The 20,180-nt window shown below is 44.3% G+C and overlaps 2 protein-coding genes across 2 annotated transcripts in view; one reads left to right on the top strand and one right to left on the bottom strand.

The window, feature by feature from the left end:
- The window catches only part of LOC126108816 (oocyte zinc finger protein XlCOF6.1-like), a gene marked incomplete in the record, with an annotated part of 79,397 nt that extends 62,604 nt beyond the window's left edge, over positions 1-16,793 (bottom strand). The window contains 1 exon segment of the mRNA XM_049914180.1: positions 16,656-16,793. Coding sequence (XP_049770137.1) covers positions 16,656-16,712 — 57 coding nt within the window.
- Positions 16,794-17,058: 265 nt separating this feature from the next.
- Positions 17,059-20,180, top strand: part of LOC126108545 (proteasome subunit beta type-6-like) — a 40,773-nt gene continuing 37,651 nt past the window's right edge. Inside the window, exon 1 of the mRNA XM_049913832.1 lies at positions 17,059-17,236. Within this exon, the coding sequence (XP_049769789.1) occupies positions 17,144-17,236 (93 nt within the window). The 5' untranslated portion in view covers positions 17,059-17,143. The remainder of the gene's footprint in view (positions 17,237-20,180) is intronic.

Below are 20,180 nucleotides of genomic sequence, written 5' to 3'. Positions count from 1 at the left end.
AAACAGCAACTAAAAAGGACAACACTATAAGAGTCACATTAACAGGCAAAGGATAAAATAACAGCATAATCAAATGTCCTTAGACAGGTTTGTCAAGTGGATAAAACGAAGAACGCGAACAGCTGCTCCCGGGTCGTGCGCTAAAATTTCATCCAGAGTACGTGGCAGGCCGAGATCGACGCGCAGTGAATTAAACGTCGGACAGGACGTCAAAGTGTGGCGGACCGTCAGCAACTGCCCACCCGGGCAGACCGGCGCCGGCGCAGCCGTCAGCAGATGGCGGTGGCTCAACCGGTAGTGTCCGATCCGTAACCGGGCCGAAACGACCTCCTCCAGCCGATAAGGGCGTGAAGAGGTCGTCCGAGCCGCGGGGAGTGGTTTCGAGGCCCGAAGCTCGTCGTCCGTAAGTGCAGCCCAATCGGCACGCCACAGCGGTAAAATGCGCCGACAAATGACCCTGCTACAATCTGACGAAGGCACACGACGAGAAGCCGTCCGAGGCCGGAGGACCGCAGCCTCGGCCGCGGCATCTGCAGCTTCGTTTCCAGGGATACCGACACGGCCAGGAACCCACATAAAGGTAACCGGAGAACCGCCGTCCGCCAGGTGCCGAAGAGAGTGTCGGATCGGGTGCACGAAAGGGCGAACCGGATACGGATCACCGAGGCTCCGGATGGCACTCGGGGAATCGGAGCAGATGACGTAAGCAGAATGTCGGTGGCGGCGGATATAAAGAACAGCCTGGTGGAGGGCAAATAGCTCAGCTGTGAAGGCCGAACAACGGCCACGGAGCCAGTATTCGAAACTGTGTGCCCCGACAATAAAAGAACACCCGCCACACGTCCCGGTCTGTTACTGTCGGAGCGTCGAAGGTGGGAGGCGGCACCCACCGTTTGACAGAAAGTGTCCCTAAAATGTAAAACAGGGTGTGAGAGAAAAAAGGACCGCACTTAAAAGCGATTAAAACTGAGTAAAAGGGGGGCAACCGAGGCAGCCGGCAGAGGAGGTACGGTCGAGGGTTCTCCAGACCCGGTGCACGGCGGGAGGAAGTGGAAAACCGGTTCGGCTGCCTGTAAGCAGACTGACAGTGCTAGAAGTGAAGAATCTGGAAGACGGAGAGGCAGACGGAGGGAGAATTCCGCCGGAACGCGGGCCACTCTCCGAGGCTCTGCAACCGAACCGCGACGTGGGGACGACTCGGAACCAGAGGCAGTGCGGTTTAACCGACGAGGAAGCGACGTGGGAGGCGGCACTCCTCCTGGGAGGAACCGGGCAGGAGCGTCGCCACCACCGTCTTCTTCCCTCTCTCTACTTTGCGATCCTAATTCTGGACACCGACTGCCGATCTCAGCAGTTGACGGAATACACTTTCTCCCACTTTCCTAATAAAAAAATAGGATATGTTAATAGGAGTCAGTCTCCTCTGTTGACTAAAGTGCGCGTCACTCACGACGGCGGCCGAGTTTGGGTTCGTTCTGCGCATCTGACGTCACAAGACACAGTCAGCCAATGAACAGAGAACGGCGTTGCCAGAGCTCGACTGCAGTGCAGAGCACGGACGAGTGTCTTCAGTTTTAGAAACGTTCAGTCATAAATAAAAAAACTGAACAAAAGCAATGTCTTGATAGCAGACTTTCTTTTATAGAATGTTTGGAAAAACCATTCTTTATACCAGTTGCTACATATTCTATTAATTAATTACACCAAACAAGCAATAAGCATCCTAATTCAGGAGAAAGCAAGGAAAGGTGTTTGTATCAATCTCACTAACCGCTTTTTCGCAATAAAGAACAGCGGTAATTGATTGTTTCCTATTGTACTTCGACGAAACGTGAGCAATTCATAATCATACCGACAGTGTTTGTCGGTATTCTGCATGACAGTTTAAAGTCCTCCGTGAGGTCTGCTGAATGATGAGCTCCATTAGCATAATGGTTAAAGTGTGTGACTGCTAAGTGAAAGGTTCTGAGTTCAAACCTTGATCGGTACTCAATATTTTCATATTTAAATACAATATCGAAGTGTCTTACTTCATGAATTTTATTCGTTTGAATGTAATTTTTTGAAATTTCTAGTGGCAACTAAAATCGACCATACGGAAATTGTACACTGTGACTTTTACCTCTGCAAACTCTTCAAAATTTTGTGCAATGGTTTACTACATCTAATGCTGCACAGTAACTGCGTTGAACATCGAAACAAAATTAAGTCATTTATGGGGGGAAGGTATCAGTCAAGAAGATGTGTAAAAATCAAATTTTTGGGCCAAATAGTTTTTGTGAAATCGAATGATAAAGTGTGTCAAAGCAGTCGAAACACCATGTGTCTGCACAGGCGAGCAGTGCAATGATGACAAAATCGCGCACATGGCGGAATCCGGGGAGCACGTCTCCGTAGCAGCCAAAGGGTTAATGCGGCCGTGGTGGCTTCACTTCATAAACTGCGCGCTCCCCCCCTAAACGTAAGTCTGCGACCCATACTATACTATGGCGCTGCTTCTCTTGGCGCGTACATCTGGCAACGCAGCAATCTCCCGCATCTGGGCGGGCATGCGCGAACCGCCAAGATAAAAGAATTGAACTATAGTGTCCTCAATAAATATTGAAAAATCATAAAAATGGCTAGTAGTTTATCTCATAGCGAGCTTTATGTGACCAGCAGTTGAAGTGTTCACACTTTTTGCCCATGTAATTTTTTTCGTAGTTCTTCATTTCTATTGCTCTCAGTCCATCCCGATTATATTCAGTAGCTCCTCATCAGTTACGCAAGCTGCCCAAGTAATCTCCAATATTGTTCTGTAGCACCAGAAGCTTTTATTCCCTTCTCATCTAAACTGTTCATTGTCCACGTTTCAGTTCCGTACACGGATACACCCCGTGCAAACACTATCAGAAAAGTCTTCCTAACACTCGAATCTATATTCGATGTTAACAAATGTCCCTTCTTCACAAATGCTTTTCTTGCCATTGCCAGTTTACATTTTATATTCTCTCTACTTCGACCATCGTCAGTTATTTTGCTGACCGAAGTCCAAAACTCATCTCCTACTTTAAGTGTCTTGTTTCCTACTGTAATTCACTCGACATCACCTGATTTAATACGACAACATTTCAAGATAATGTCCATTCTGTTGAACTGCTCTTCCAAGTCCTTTCCGCCTGTGACAGAATTACAATGTCATTGGCAAACCTCAAGATTTTTTCGTTTTCTCCTTGGATTTCATTCCTACTCCAAACTTATCTTTGGGTTCCTTTACAGCTTGCTCAATATACAAATTGAATAATATGTGTCTCCCCCTTCTCATCCAATGCTTCCCTTTCGTGCCCCTCAGTTGTTGTAAATGCTGCCTGGTTTCTGTACAAGTAAATAGCCTTTTGTTACCTGTGTTTTAACCCTGCTATCTTCAGAATTTCAAAGACTTTCCAGTCAACATTATCAACAGCTTTCTGCAAGTCTACACATGCTATAAATGTAGGTTTGTCTTTTCTTAACTTGTCTTCTAAGAGAATCCATACAATCAGTTCTGCCTCCCATGTTCCTACATTTCTCCAGAATCCAAACTGTTCTTTCCCCCGAGGTTACCTTCTACCAATTCTTCCATTCTATAAAGAATTTGTGTTAGCATTTTACAACTATAATTTATTAAACTGACAGTGTGGTAATATTCACACCTGTCAGTACCTGCTTTCTTTGGAATTAAACAACAACTAACGAAGAGGTACCACATAAAATCAGGGACAAAACAGCTATACGGCACAACTCGGCTAAAAGACTGCATCGGCTGAAGGACATGTAGAGAGGTATCACAGTGTCATCAAAAAATTTCGCAATGGTGTGAGAATTTGTTGTGCGGTGAGGGGTGGGGTTTGGATTGATGTTGTTGTGGTCTTCAGTCCTGAGACTGGTTTGATGCAGCTCTCCACGCTACTCTATCTTGGGCAAGCTTCTTCATCTCACACTACCGACTGCAACCTACATCCTTCTGAATTTGCTTAGTGTATTCATCTCTTCGTCTCCCTCTAAGATTTTTACCCTCCACGCTGACCTCCAATACTAAATTTGTGATCCCTTGATGCCTCAGAACATGTCCTACCAATCGATCCCTTCTTCTAGTCAAGTTGTGCCACAAACTTCTCTTCTCCCCAATCCTATTCAGTACCACCTCATTAGTTATGTGATCTACCCATCTAATCTTCAGCATTCTTTTGTAGCACAACATTTCGAAAGCTTCTATTCTCTTCTTGTCCAAACTAGTAATCGTCCACGTTTCACTTCCATACATGGCTACACTCCATACAAATACTTTCAGAAACTACTTCCTGACACGTAAATCTATACCCAATGTTAACAAATTTCTCTTCTTCAGAAACGCTTTCCTTGCTAGCCAGCCTACGGAAAGCACATTAACAGTTTTATGAGGAGATATTAGAATTTGAAATCTTGTATGGGATAATAGCATTTCTCTACTAGTAAGTGCTTCAGTTTATTCTCTAAAGTTTTAAACTAGTCTACATTTCTGCTTTCCCTTCTTTGCTTAGAACTGGGTTTCCACCTGACCTTTGATATTCATACAAGTAGTTCTTTCTCCAAAGGTTTCTTTAATTTTCCTGTAGGCAGTATCTATCTTACCTCTAGTGAGATAAGCCTCTATATCCTTACATTTGTCCTCTAGCCATGCCTGCTTAGCCATTTTGCACTTCCTGTCGATCTCAGTTTTGAGACGTTTGAATTCCTTTTTGCCTGCTTCATTTACTGCATTTTTATATTTTCTCCTTTCATCAATTAAATTCAATATTTCTTCTGTCACCCAAGGATTTCTACTAGCCCTCGTCTTTTTACCTACTTGATCCTCTGCTGTCTTCACTACTTTATCCCTCAAAGCTGCCCATTCTTCTTCTAGTGTATTTCTTTCCCCCGTTCTTGTCAATTGTTCCCTTATGCTCTCCCTGAAACTCTGGACAACCTCTGGTTTAGTCAGTTTATCCAGGTCCCATCTCCTTAAATTCCCACCTTTTTGCAGTTTCTTCAGTTTTAATCAACAGTTCATAACCAACAGATTGTGGTCAGAGTCCACACCTGCCGCTGGAAATGTATTACAATTTAAAACCTGGTTCCTAAATCTCTGTCTCACCATTATATAATCTATCTGATATCTTTTAGTATCTCAGGGTTCTTCCATGTATACAAACTTGATTGATGATTCTTGAACCAAGTGTTAGCTATGATTAAGTTATGCTCTGCGCAAAATTCTACAAGGCGGCTTCCTCTTTCATTTCTTACTCCCAATCCATATTCACCTACTACGTTTCCTTCTCTCCCTTTTCCTACTACCGAATTCCAGTCACCCATGACTTAAATTTTCGCCTCCCTTCACCATCTGAATAATTTCTTTTATTTCATCATACATTTCTTCAATTTCTTCGTCATATGCAGAGCTAGTTGGCATATAGACTTTTAGTACTGTCGTGCGGGGGTGGGTGTGGGGCGAGAAGGGGTGCGGTGGTGGGTGTGGGGAGAGAAGGGGTCGGGGGTGGGTGTGGGGAGAGAAGGAGTGCGGGCGTGGGGTGGGGGTGGGGAGAGAAGGGGTGCGGGGGTGGGGTGGGGGTGGGGAGAGAAGGGGTGCGGGGGTGGGGTGGGGGTGGGGAGAGAAGGGGTGCGGGGGTGGGGTGGGTGTGGGGAGAGAAGGGGTGCGGGGGTGGGGTGGGTGTGGGGAGAGAAGGTGTGCGGGGGTGGGTGTGGGGAGAGAAGGGGTGCGGGGGTGGGTGTGGGGAGAGAAGGGGTGCGGGGGTGGGTGTGGGGAGAGAAGGGGTGCGGGGGTGGGTGTGGGGAGAGAAGGGGTGCGGGGGTGGGGGTGGGGGTGGGGAGAGAAGGGGTGCGGGGGTGGGGGTGGGGGTGGGGAGAGAAGGGGTGCGGGGGTGGGGTGGGGGTGGGGAGAGAAGGGGTGCGGGGGTGGGGTGGGGGTGGGGAGAGAAGGGGTGCGGGGGTGGGTGTGGGGGTGGGGGTGGGGAGAGAAGGGGTGCGGGGGTGGGTGTGGGGGTGGGGGTGGGGAGAGAAGGGGTGCGGCGGTGGGGGTGGGGTGGGGAGAGAAGGGGTACGGGGGTGGGGGTGGGGAGATAAGGTGTGCGGGGGTGGGTGTGGGGAGAGAAGGGGTGCGGGGGTGGGTGTGGGGAGAGAAGGGGTGCGGGGGTGGGGGTGGGGAGAGAAGGGGTGCGGGGGTGGGGGTGGGGAGAGAAGGGGTGCGGGGGTGGGGGTGGGGAGAGAAGGGGTGCGGGGGTGGGTGTGGGGAGAGAAGGGGTGCGGGGGTGGGTGTGGGGAGAGAAGGGGTGCGGGGGTGGGTGTGGGGAGAGAAGGGGTGCGGGGGTGGGTGTGGGGAGAGAAGGGGTGCGGGGGTGGGTGTGGGGGGAGAAGGGGTGCGGGGGTGGGGGTGGGGAGAGAAGGGGTGCGGGGGTGGGTGTGGGGAGAGAAGGGGTGCGGGGGTGGGTGTGGGGAGAGGAGGGGTGCGGGGGTGGGTGTGGGGAGAGAAGGGGTGCGGGGGTGGGTGTGGGGAGAGAAGGGGTGCGGGGGTGGGTGTGGGGAGAGTAGGGGTGCGGGGGTGGGTGTGGGGAGAGTAGGGGTGCGGGGGTGGGTGTGGGGAGAGTAGGGGTGCGGGGGTGGGTGTGGGGAGAGTAGGGGTGCGGGGGTGGGTGTGGGGAGAGTAGGGGTGCGGGGGTGGGTGTGGGGAGAGAAGGGGTGCGGGGGTGGGTGTGGGGAGAGAAGGGGTGCGGGGGTGGGTGTGGGGAGAGAAGGGGTGCGGGGGTGGGTGTGGGGAGAGGAGGGGTGCGGGGGTGGGTGTGGGGAGAGGAGGGGTGCGGGGGTGGGTGTGGGGAGAGGAGGGGTGCGGGGGTGGGTGTGGGGAGAGGAGGGGTGCGGGGGTGGGTGTGGGGAGAGGAGGGGTGCGGGGGTGGGTGTGGGGAGAGGAGGGGTGCGGGGGTGGGTGTGGGGAGAGGAGGGGTGCGGGGGTGGGTGTGGGGAGAGGAGGGGTGCGGGGGTGGGGAGAGGAGGGGTGCGGGAGGGGAGGGAGTTCGAGATGAGGGCCACCAGTCCAGTGAAGGGAGAGGTCGACAGGTCCGAAAGCCAGCTACAGTTTTACCTGCTCTCAAATGTGGCTGTCCTTTTGACAGTACGTGCAATTTTACAGCCTCATTGCACGAATTTTCCTCCTGGCACAGTTATCTCCTAGGCTAATACAAACGCACTGAAATTTATCAGAGCACAACAATCAGGCAAATGTCATTAGGATATAGGAGCAAAACAGAACTTTCGATTCGACATTCCATCGATGTAAGAATTAAATATGGTAAAACAGGCATTTTTTGCACTCTTTCCGAGACCTCAGATTTCGTAGATCGTAAGTTTCCACCAGGAAAATCAGCACTTCACACATTTAAAGGCAATACGCACGCACCGACAGCATTTTATCCGAATGACAGACAACCTGAGGGTCATATTACTGAATAATATGACAGCAAGAAGACGTGGGAGGATCCTTCGATGACTGAGGACAAATATAATGACGAGGGGCCCAACTACATACATACTGTACTAAACACAGGCAGGGGAACAATGGGATAGTCATTCAGAGGTGACAGTTCAGTCCTCAAACCAACAGAAACTCAAATTCTGCTATTCCACATGAATCCAGATCTCATCTGCATCTATACTGTGAAACCCTCTGAACTGCAGAGCAGAGAGTACGTCCCACTGTATCCGTTGTTTGTGATTTTTTCTGTTCAATTCGCATACGGAATGCAGGAAGAAGCAGAGACCTACGGGCACGCCGTAGGCGAGGCTTCCGAGCATCCGGACGGGTAGCAAATGGGCGCGCCACGAGCGCGTGGGCGAGTTAGCCACAGAGCTCAGTCCTATCTGCTTCCCACTCAGAAATCTCTTCCACTGGGTCAATTTGCATATTTTCACTCAGTCCTGTAGTGGACCATGACGGATCATTTGCACAATATTTTGTAACAATCTGGAACAAGACTTTTTAAGTTCACATCACAAATCAGTTTCTCAATATACCTACGTGTTGATAACTGATGGCTTTATTTTATTTTTAATAATGTGAGTTACTAATTATTGAACGAAAATGTGGAAAAATATGTCAACTCACTAATCCCTCCTTCCCTAAAATTTGCAGTGATTCTAAGTGCAAATGAGACTGAACTGTTTCAAGGGTTTCAAAGTGTACCGTATGCAGTTTAGATTCTCATCAATATGGACACCCAATACTTTTGAAATTTCCACCCTGCTTATTATTTTCTCATCATTTGTTGCACTTATCAGTGGTGTAGTATCCCAGATGTGCAGAAATGAATATGTCATGTCTTTTTAATATGGAGGGTGAGATGATTTGCACAAAATGAGTTGATACTTTTGAGAACATCGTTCACCATTTCTTTTGTCACAGTGTACATGCCTGGACTGACAAACACTGGTGCCATCTGCAAAAGGAACTAATTGTCAGTCATATACTAGACAGAAGATCTTTTACATATATGAGAAACAGTAGTGGTCCTAAGATTGAGCTTTGGTGAACACCATGGAAACTATCTAGGAGAATATTGTGTTTCACACTGTCTAATGCCTCGGATAGGTCACACAAAGTACTGAATGCGCTATTTTGTTATTTTGCACTTTTAGAATTTTGTGACTGAACATGTAAATGGCTTCTCACTAGATCGACTCTTCTGAAATCCAAGCTGTGATATACTGAGGACATTACAGTCACTCAGGTGTGATACTATTCCAGAATATATCTGCTCCTCAAGAATTTTAGGAAATGTCAAGCAGTGAAACAGGTTGGTACTCACTGATCTCGCTTTCTTAAAGATGGGTGTGATGACAGCATATTTCATTTTCTCTGGAAAACTGCCTCGAGTTAGTGACGCATTACGTATTTCAGGTACAACAGGGGCAACTATATGGGAACGTATCTTTTGTACTCCATCGGAAAGACTGTCAAATCCAGATGGACATTAATTTTTGGGAGGATATACAATTTTTCTTAAGTTCAGAATGTTCTGGGGCACAGTTGTCAACATGAAATGAGCATTTATCCTACAGAAATACAGTGTCAGAAAATTCGGTCGAGGCGTTAATGGGACACATCGCAGGGGCTGAGGGGTTCTCACACAAAGATACCGGTAAGAAGCTGAGCCAGTTTGTGGCACACTAGCTCAGCTGCACATCACCCTCTGTTTTATTTTCAGTACCTCATAATTATTATATGAATTTTCAGTTTCAAAATGCTGTCATAATTGACTCATTAAGAGGTGGAAGGTTTAACACAGTGACACACGTATTACCACTAGAAACTGTGTTACGCTCTGAGGTAGTGGAATTCACATTGTGCAAATACCCAGCCTGGATTCGTCTAGTACTTCACAGGGATAAACTTTACCCATAACTTCAAATGTTTAAGAAACTTTCTCGCTGACATCCGTTTCGGGAAATGATGAAGGAAGAAGATTACTGTACTACTTCTTTACTAACAACTTTTGGTAACAAATTTTGCAGAAAGCATCCACAAATACCATAGACTATGCCTGCACAACTTATCACTGTACGACACACAGTTCAGGAGATACGACTCCCACATTGGTATTTGCGAAAAAAAAGCTTTTCCTCTTGAGAGAGGACAAATTACTCAGACTGTACTCATCCAGTGTCTGCTATTACGAGCACTTAGTGACTTCAGACAAATTATATATATAATTTCAAACACTTTCCAAACTTTTTCTCACTTGCATGTTTAATGTCTACTACAAAATGCATCAACTCTTTTGTAAAGTAATCAGAACTTTGAAGCTGTCTTAGCATTCCACTTTGATTCTTTAAGGAATCAGGGGTCCACTGGTAATCCCTAATGCTACTAATTTGTTTCGTAGTTTTTGTGTGTGTGTGTGTGTGTGTGTGTGTGTGTGTGTGTGTGTGTGTGTGTGCGCGCGCGCGTGCGTAAAGTTAACAAAGTGGGTGTATTAACACTGGTCACAATTTGATGTCAGTATAGTTTACAGAAGCAGGCAGTTTCTGTATGCTAACACATAACTGTAGCCATTCCACATATTATAACGGACCCCACTCTGACGCAACTGACAGGAAACGATGCGTGGACGAGAGAACAGGGAGGGGTGACAGGGGGTCGTCTGCAGAGTTTCTGCGGTAGAACTGATTCTCTGCTCAATATTTGTTACTGACTTACTTTCGACTAGGGCAGATAACAGCAATTTGCAGATGGTACGGGCATGACGGTGTGCCACTTTAAACCACATATCGACTGTAACAGATGAAAGTCAAAGTGGACACTCGGAAACACCTCACAAAATTTCAAATGCCTAAATTCTGTGACCGGGGTTGGATCAAAAAGGCAGTTTTAAAGCATACACCTCTGGTTCCACCCCCACCTACTCCCAATACACATTGAAAACCTGCCACATAGTGTACAGAGCAGAGATGGTCGCCTGGATGGGACGAGCAAAGAATCACTAAGTGTCTCTCTGGAAACTGAACCCCCATTAGTTCTTAGAAATCACTGTTTATTCAACTCTGTACATCAAATAGAGTAATGACAATAATTAATGTTGCACTCCCACAGGAATTAGCACAAAGGGTAGCAGTTTCTAAATCTTTGAGTATATGTGCTGATGAAAACATGGACAGGAAGAACTACATTACTGTGTGACCTGAGCAGTTAAGTTCTCCAATGTCAGCTCTGGAAAATCAAATCACTTGTGCACCTACATATTTTCACTTATTAGTAACTTAAAAAGAATGAGTATAAATTGTGTAAAAGAAGGTACTGACAGTAACATAAAACCTCTTCATGATGGAATTTATGAGAAACAGATAAACCCACAACTGTCTAAAAGAAACCTCTTCAACTGCTTCATCAAAGTATGTATGCCTGCAAATGAAACTTTTCCCAATTTGAGGAGAAAGATACCCAAAGCTATGCACAAGAAGGCATTCAGTATACATCCACAAAAGATCATTGTCCAAAACATATTACAGGTAACCAAGTACATTTCAAATCTAGCCTCAAATAATTTCAGGTCAACTGGGTCAATGCACCTACCATGCCACATGTCGGGTTTGTCCTATGACGAGGCCATGGTGACCTGTAGTGAAATCTGAGGTCTACGTTAGGTCAAAAGGCTACAACTTTGCTCACAGTTGCCAATGCAGTGCTGAGGATTTCAACTAACCCACGATTTCTTCTGGGTATCATTATCTGCCCCACAGATCATTTTTTATTAACAACTGTTTAGTTATAAAAGGTCAAACTTAGGAGTATCGCTAACAAAGTGACTGGCATTCGATACAAATATTCCCGTTGTTACTAAATTTAAGCCCATATTCCACCTGGAAAGCTGTAGCAACACTCACAATCAAATCTACACACAGCATGTAAACTGTTTGTTTTAGTTAAGGGCGCAAAAACAACTAACGTCATACGTGCCCACATCACAACTGTATTACACAAAGACAAAGAGAAGAGTTAAAAACACAACTACACGTTAATCCCAATCGATGGAAGAGAATACAGCTAAAAACAGGAACTTTAAGAAAGGTCTATAAAATATGCCATAGAAAAACAGTGGTCATTAACTAAAAATAAAATAGCCTTTGCCATATTGCTATGACAGATAAAAAGTAAAACAGGGTCAACAGCCGACGCGTCGTTCATTAAAATGGCCGATAATCAGATGGCAAACATAAACAAGTGGTTAAAAACATGGCTTTCTGTCAGGAAATGGCAGACCATCAAAGTACGAGCACAACGAGTACAAAGTGGTGGCCGAGGGCCACTTAAGGAATGGCGACAGCTAAAAAGACATTACCTGATATACAACCTAGCTAAAACAATCTCCTCACAGCGAGAAGGGTCAAGAGGAAGTAGCTGCTGGGAGATGCTTAGTAGCCCAGAGCTTGTTTGCATAAAGGGAGGACCAGCGGTGAAACCAAAGTGACACCACCTGCTAACTGACAGCAACACAGAGATCGTCGGAGGGAATGTGAGAACTAGCGGGCCGAGGTACGAGGACTGCAGCCTCGGCAACAGTGTCGGCGGCCGAGATCCCACAAACACCACAGTGACGCTATCAAGAGTGAGCAAGTGATAGCTTTCCAGGACGAGTTGCACTGAGTGAGGGACAGTGCACATCACAGCGTGGCTTTGAAGGGCGCCGAGAGAGAAAAGCCTGTGTCAAAGGATGTATTCTGAGGCCCGATACAGGGTGAAGAGCTCTGCTGTAAATACTCGGCAGTGTTCCGAAAGCCGATACCAAAAAATGTAGGTGCCAATGACAAAGGCACACGTTCAATCCAGGAGGCACCAGTTTACAGAAAGGTACTATTGTGAAGTTCTGGGAGAAGGTCGTGAAACTGAAGGTGATACCGCACAGCTGGTGCAGTAACCTTAAGAAGCGAACAAAGGCCGAGGTGAACACGGGCCACCGCACGAATCCGAGGTGGTGAAGGGCACGTACCCACTCAAAGTTGCAGGTAGCACCAAGTTGAGCTGCCGGAGCAAGATCCGAAAGTGAAGTCCAGGAGGAACAGAAGAGGGATGCGCCGCATACTGGCGATCGAAGGAGTTGTCGAAGGGAAAGGCGCAGGACGGGTGGCCAAGCGTGACAGACTGCACGCGCATCTGCCGAGGAGAAAGTCACGGCAGTAGGACGGCAGTTGTTCTGCAACTCCTGCATACGGACCCTCAATCGGGCTAGTGTAAAAGGCACCAGTGGCCGAACGGATGCCACGACGGTGGATAGTACCGAGACGGCGTAAAGAGGACGGACGTGCGGATGCGTAAACTAAACACCCCCAGTCTAGTTTCGAACGGACGAGGGATCGGTACAAACGGAGGAGGGCAGTTTCATCTGCTCCCCAGGAAGTACCATCGAGGATACGTAGGACGTCGAGGGACCGTGTACAGAGGGCTGCCGGGTAAGAAAAGTAGGTGGCCCGAGAAAGTTTCCCATCAAGCAAAAGCCCCAGGAATTTCACTGTTTCAACAAACAGAACAGCAACAGGCCCAACATGTAAAGACAGTGGAAGAAATGAATTGTGCCACCAGAAATTCATACAAACAGTTTTGTCAGAAGAAAAACGAAAGCCTCTGTCTATGCTACACGAGTAAAGATGACAGACATCGCCGAAGATCCCACTCAGTGAGACAGGTCCGTGGAAACTGTAACAGATGGCAAAATTGTAAAAGAAAAGGGAGCCAGAGATGCCCAGCAGAAGACTGGCCATTATAGGATTAACGGCAATAGCAAAGGGGATGACACTCAGGACAGAACCCTGAGGCACACGGTTTTCTGGATTAAGGTGTCCGACAAGTTCCTCAAAAACTCAGTCTTTTAAACATTCCTAAAGGAAAAGGCACAGGCGGCCACAGAAGCCCCACATTTAGAGTGTACAGAAAATACCAGTCCTCCGGCAGGTCCCGTAGGCTTTCTCTAAATTGAAAAACGTGGCTACAGTCTGGGATTTCCACAGAAAACCATTCATGACACAAGTGGACAAAGTGACAACACAGTCAACTGCAGAACAGCACACACTAAATCCCACTGTGCAGTGGAAAGTAAATTGCGTGACTTGAGACACCGTACCAGCCGGGCACCAATCATATGTCCCGTCACCTCGAAAACACAGGTGGCGAGAGAAATGGGGCACTAGCTAGAAGAAAGATGTTTGTCCATACCGGGCTCAGGTATGGGTATGACAGTGGCTTCACATCGTTGTCTGGGAAATGTGCCCTCTGCCCAGATGTCGTTGTACGTCCGAAGCAGAAAGTGCTTGCCCACAAGAGAAAGGTGCTACAACATCTGAATGTTAACAATGTCTGGCTCTGGGATGAAGCATCAGGATCAAGTGAGAGCATGATCTAGCATGTACACTGACAAACCACATCACTCTGTTGGAAATCTTGAAAATAATATAAGGAACATATAACTAGTAGTGTACTGCAACAATCACTTCCAACGTCCTTCCAAAAGAGGTAAAACAGCTCGTGCCTTTACGAGTGCCACCAGTTCGCTGCATCAATACACTCTCCTAAATTGTGAAATTAACTTACGTGTAAGGAACAGTGGACAGTTTTGATTATAGTTGCGTAATGAAACACAGATGCTGTCAATGTGAATAAGTTCTGGAACTACATACATGCTCTGCAAACAGTAGGCTACACCCCACTGTGGCAGATATTTGGATTTAATAGATTCCCTTTGTGTGTGGTGCACTTCCAAAGTGAGCACTTTAATAGGTCTGGACATGCTGTAATTAGTCTCTGTTGTCTTCCGAGTACCTGCAGATGTCATAGATAAGAAGCTGTATTATATTCACAGAGTCCTTATTTAGTATGGTTCTCTGAAGTTTGTAAGGTTTTTGCACTTGTATCCATTTATGCTGGCTTTAATATGCCCTGTTAGCCCTTGTAGGTACAAGTCTCACCCAGTGCAGCAGTATTCCTGGGTAAGTTACAAGTGTCTTGTAAGCAATTTCCTTTGCAGACTAATTGCATTTTCCTAGACCAAAGTCTGCCACTTCCTAGCCCTGCAACTCATCCTGCATGATCTTTCCACTTCATGGCCCTACAAACTGTTACGAAATGGTTTCTGCACAAGTTACCCAATTTCAGTTTTGGCTTACTGATTGTGTAGTCATGTAATTTTTGAATTTTACAATTTTACAAATCTGAACATTTAAAACAATGTGCCATAATCTACACCACTTTAAAATATCACTTGGTAGTGATGTAGACTTTCTAACATCCACGTTTTATTACTCAGTACAATGCGACACCAAAAATCTGAAGACACCTTCGATCTGTGGATTTAGTAATGCAAATAACTGTGCATAAAAGAGAATATAAAAGCAGCAGATACACAATGGCATGGGCTATCATTTATCTTCTCTAACAAAAAATTTATTGGAAAAGGGGAGTGACTGAAATGTAAATTACTTATTTTGCATATAAACTATGACAGATGTTTAAGTAATCATTCGCTGCCCCATTCTTGTTGAATCCAGGCCACGTTTCCTTTCTTTTCATGTAAGTCAAATATTCTGACATTTGTAGAAATTTATATACGGTATCGTATTTCACGTCCAGTATACAATTACGTTAAATAGTAGAAAGATAACTAAATTAGCGTTTGGGTTGTTTCTAGCATTTTAAACAATTTGAGAAACGCACTACCTTTCTGACACAAAAACCGCAATGTTTACCCGTAATCTGGTCTTCCATACCCTTGCACATAGAACAACATATTCACTCAACATATCAACAGAGTTAGATTTGATTAGATACCGTTTTCGTTCCATAGACCCAAAAAATGAGATGATTCTCGTGGGTGTGGAACATATCAGAAAGTATAACATAAAAACATAAAACATTTTAATATAATAATTACCTACTAAACTGATCATTTGTCAGGAGATAGTTGAAATAGGTTAATACAATGCAGTAAACTGGAACAGCTAATATTTACAGAATTAACACGCTGTCAGAATGAAACACTTATGCACTATTAATAAATTTATCATACACAAAATACCTAAGCTTGACTGTTGTGACCAAGTGTTGTCAAAACTGAAATCTAACATTTTTACTTAAGCTGGCTTAACAGTTTCTGTTAAGATATTCATCAATGGCATAGAAGGACTTGCCTATCAAAAAGACTTTCAAACTCTGTTTAAACCGTGCTTTATCTGAAACCAAGTTTTTAATGGTTGTTGGCATTTTATTGAAAATGTGTGTTCCTGAATATTGGACCCCTTTTTGTACCAAGGTAAGTGATTTTAGGTCTTTATGTAGATTGTTCTTATTCCTAATATTGATACTATGTATTGACCTATTGGTTGGAAATAGAGATGTATTACTTGCAACAAATTTCATTAAGGAATAAATATACTGAAAAACAGTGGTTAAAATACAAAGTTCCGTGAACAGGTTTCTACAAGATGTTCTTGAACTTACACCACAAATGATTTTTATCACACGCTTTTGTACTCTATAAACTTTTGCTCGATTTGACGAGTTGCACCAGAATACGATCCCATATGACATAATAGAATGAAAGTAAGCTAAGTAGGCAAGTCTTTTTTATATTTATACCTCCTACATCTGACAACATTCTCACGGCAAATACAGACATTTAGGCGCTTAAGCAATTTTGTGGTATGCTCTTCCCAACTGAATGTATTATCGATTTGCAATCCCAGAAATTTAACACTGTCAACCTCTTCGATCTGCATGTCTTCATATGTTATGCTGGAAGGAAATCTCTTACTGGTTATGAACTGCATATAGTGCGTCTTCTCAAAGTTTAATGACAGTGAATTAGCTTTAAATGACCTGCATTATATTTTGTTTATCGGACAATCGATCTACCACTCATGTTTTGCATCTGGACGTATTTGTGTAACAATATTTATTAAGCAGTGTTTCGGGCATTGCTATTGGAATGGTCTTTGTGTATTGCCTGGTACTAGAGAAATGATGCAAAGAATCGTCGAATACGTGTAATTTTTTGCTGAACACCATAAGCCATCAGTACAATTTTTACGGCCAGACCGCTGTCATATAAATGAGTAACCTATGTGACTACCTTTTGGGAACATTCTTCGGTATGTAGAAAGCTATCTCCTTCTGCTTCACGCATCATAACAAACCACTGTCTACTTTAACCTCACTTAGTGTAAAGGTGCATTCCACCCCATTGATTTGACACAAGGTAAGTGCAAAGAGTATCCATCGAAACGCCATCGAGGCATCGACAGATATGCGCAACCAAAGAGGTTAAGTTAACCTTCCCTACTAACTTAAGATATCGTATTCGCGAAAGCGAAATTATTAAAGGCGTCATAATCAAGATTTGGTTCATAGAGTAGACCACTGAATTACACCCTTCCGATTTTGATCTTATGTATTCCCGTAAGATAAGCTTCGTTTTTTTTTACTGTGCTACACAGGAAAGTTTTATGTTAATCGTATGGCAAATCTTTGAACAGCGTCCTTTCGGTAGACTGTCTGTTGTCTGAGTGAGTTGAAGAAACGTGATAAGACTTGAAGGAAGAGCTTTCGTGCTGCAAAATAATGGCATCTGTAGGAACTATGAAATATCCCGTGGAAAGTATTCGTGCAGGTCCGATGGATGAGGACTGGATGAACGCTGAACATATGACAGGAGTAAGTAATAGTTTTCAGAACAAGTACAAATTAAGGAACTCTTAAAGATCGTTTGTATGCTGACTCACTCTCGAAGTAACACTACTTGACTTTTAAATATTATTGATTCAGTGTACCCTTTCATTATTTTTTCTTGTCCTTGTATGTAATTACATCGTGTTACTGATGGCTAGAAGGTGAAGAGTAAAAACCAATTGCTGGAATTGAAACCACGACAGTCCGTGCGACATCTTAAAATACATAATTCTTCTTAGCATTCTGTCATTATTAAAGTTAATTTTCCATCCTTTTACATGAAAGACATATATGTACCAGTTAATTGTGCTAAGAAGAAAATGATGGATTTCAGTTTCTGATGTGTAAATAATCGTTCTTTTTACAGTCTACTGCTTTTGTTTCAGTTTTGAAAAGTTATTAGGTGTAATTGTAAAACTGTAAAAATATACCATTAGGTATGCTGAAACTTGGTAACTACATAATAACTGAATAAATCCTTTTGACTCCATACTGTTAACAGTGACATATGCGAATCTTCAGACCCGTTTCATTACAGATCAGGACCAAGCTTGCACAGTAAAGTAAGGTTCCTATTGTAGCCTTTTAAAATGAGGTTTTTGCTGGTAATAGTGGCTTAGTGCAACCCTCACCCTATCATCCATAATTTCATTGTTCACAGTTGAAGATACATGCACCAGTAATTTTGCCTGTTATGCAGTGCAGCGGTTCAGGATTGTCTGTGGTTAGAGGGTGATAGTGGACACCACCACTAAAATCTATGATATGGTGACAGAATGATTAATAGCATAGCCTGAGAGCTAGGTCTGGTTGGTAGATGATGTCACTAAAGTTGGTGGAACCAATGACTGTGAAAGAGAGGTTGTGGTGATAGATTGACTTGCAGCCTAGGGCAATGTCTTAAGTTCACATATCTAACATGTTTTTTGTTATAAAACTAAAACTACAAGATATATTCAGAAAATTTCTATCAGATAATGGCCAACGCTACAAGTTTGAAGACATGTATTTAAGTATATCGTATATAAATTACGAAAAATACAAGGGGGCTCTACCTGTAACTTTTGCATGGTCTTTTTATATTCAAATATGTTGGCTTCACCAACTTACAGTAAAACTATCATTTTCCAACCTAACAATAATATGGAAAGGACAGATTGCTACTCACTGTATAGAGGAAGCATCGAGTTGCAGACACAATGATAGGACTACTGGTATCCTTTACTACGTAATCTGCTAACAGAGAAGATAAAAAAATATTGCTAGCAAATGGGAAGCAATTGTGTCAACTGATAGGGGAAGATGTACTGGAGGAGGAGTGGTAGGAGACAAGTGGCTGGCAATTGCAGAATGAGTATTAATAGTGGAAACTGTCCGTTCCCCTCCGTTTTGTATGAGGAACTTTGAAAAGTACTGTACAGATTACTGTGGATAGCCAAAGAACTTTCATTGAATGGTGCACTACACAATTTCTAAGTGACACAGATACATGACATACAGCACACAGTCACCAAGTCCGTGTAAATGACAGTTGGAACACTCCACCAGTCATTTCATTCCTCAATGGAAGAAATTCCTGCTATCAAACGCACACATTTGAGAACTGCTTTGTGAATGTACTTGTAGTTGGAAAATATCCCTCCTTCCCAGATGTAGTTTCAGCTTGCTAAAAACGTGGAAATCACGTAGTGCAAGATCTGTACTTCACGCTTAGCATCATCTATGTCAGTGCATCCTCTGTCAAATTGACATAGTTTCGTTACTTTTGGATGCGATTTTGCAGTTGGCCCATATATTGCCAGAATCTTATGGTGAATCCGTGTGCAATCTAGAATTGTATGTCCCACATAATTAAACCATCTCCAAACTTTTCAGTTGCCATGCCATTTCACTCACATGTGATGCACCAGTTATTAATACCGCAGCGGAATTATGTTGGCAGGAGAACCAGAACACGTACCCTTTGCTGACAGTGTGCCTCTGTCAGTATGCAGTGGTCTCAAGAGGGGAAGGCAGGTGTAACTTAATTTCTGAAGTCCAGGCATAACCCTTATTGCTTTAAACACTATTAATCTGAGATAGGTGAATGATTTATGAGAACTGCAGCATGTATGTTATACACTTGGTGTTATGCAAATCTACCACTTAGTCTGAAACGCAACGGCAGTTTTAACGGTGCTGGGATGGTCCCTTTGAAAGGGCATGGCCGACTTCCTTCCCTAATCCGATGAGACCGATGACCTGGCTGTTTGGTCTCTTTCCCCAAACAACCCGACCCCCAATGGTCTTAATGATGTGAGAGAAGCAGTGAATAAGAAGAGTGTGAGGTAGGGTTGTAGCTTCTCCCTCATATTAGTGAACCTGTACATTGAAATGTGAGGTTTGCTGATAACACTGTGATTCTGTCATGGGGCAAAGGACTTGAAAGCTCAGTCAAACAATACGAATAGTTCCTTGAAAAGAAATTTCTCAGGTGTGTACTGACTAGGTTAACAAGTGACAGCCAGTGAATTTGGCCGAATGTTGGTCACCAATGTTTAGGTGTTTGGCCCCTCATCCCCTCCAAATAGAGGTGTGGGAGCCAAGGGATTCGGCTGTGTGGAATCTCAATTGGCTCTAATAACCTGATGAGATTGCTCCCTTTTTGTTATTGCTATAAAGTTGTTTTAATTACAATTTGACCAGCTGATATTTTGAGGAATTAGGATGATTCAGCAGTTGTTGCATGTATGACATTTCTTTTACTGAAAGAAACTGATCATCAAAAAACAAGAAGAAATAAAACTGGTGGATGACCTCACTTTCAAAAATTGAGGAGCAATGTGGTGGGACAAGACTGTCTGATGTTAAAGCTGAATTGGAATATGGGCTATTTTCATAAATTTTTCCCCAAATGAATGCTACAGATTTTGAATTGTGTATGCCCTAA

This window comes from Schistocerca cancellata, chromosome 11 (assembly GCF_023864275.1).
Source record: "Schistocerca cancellata isolate TAMUIC-IGC-003103 chromosome 11, iqSchCanc2.1, whole genome shotgun sequence".
Lineage (NCBI taxonomy): Eukaryota > Metazoa > Arthropoda > Insecta > Orthoptera > Acrididae > Schistocerca > Schistocerca cancellata.
Note: the sequence above shows the minus strand (reverse complement) of the source record. Positions and strands in the feature narration are given on the sequence as shown.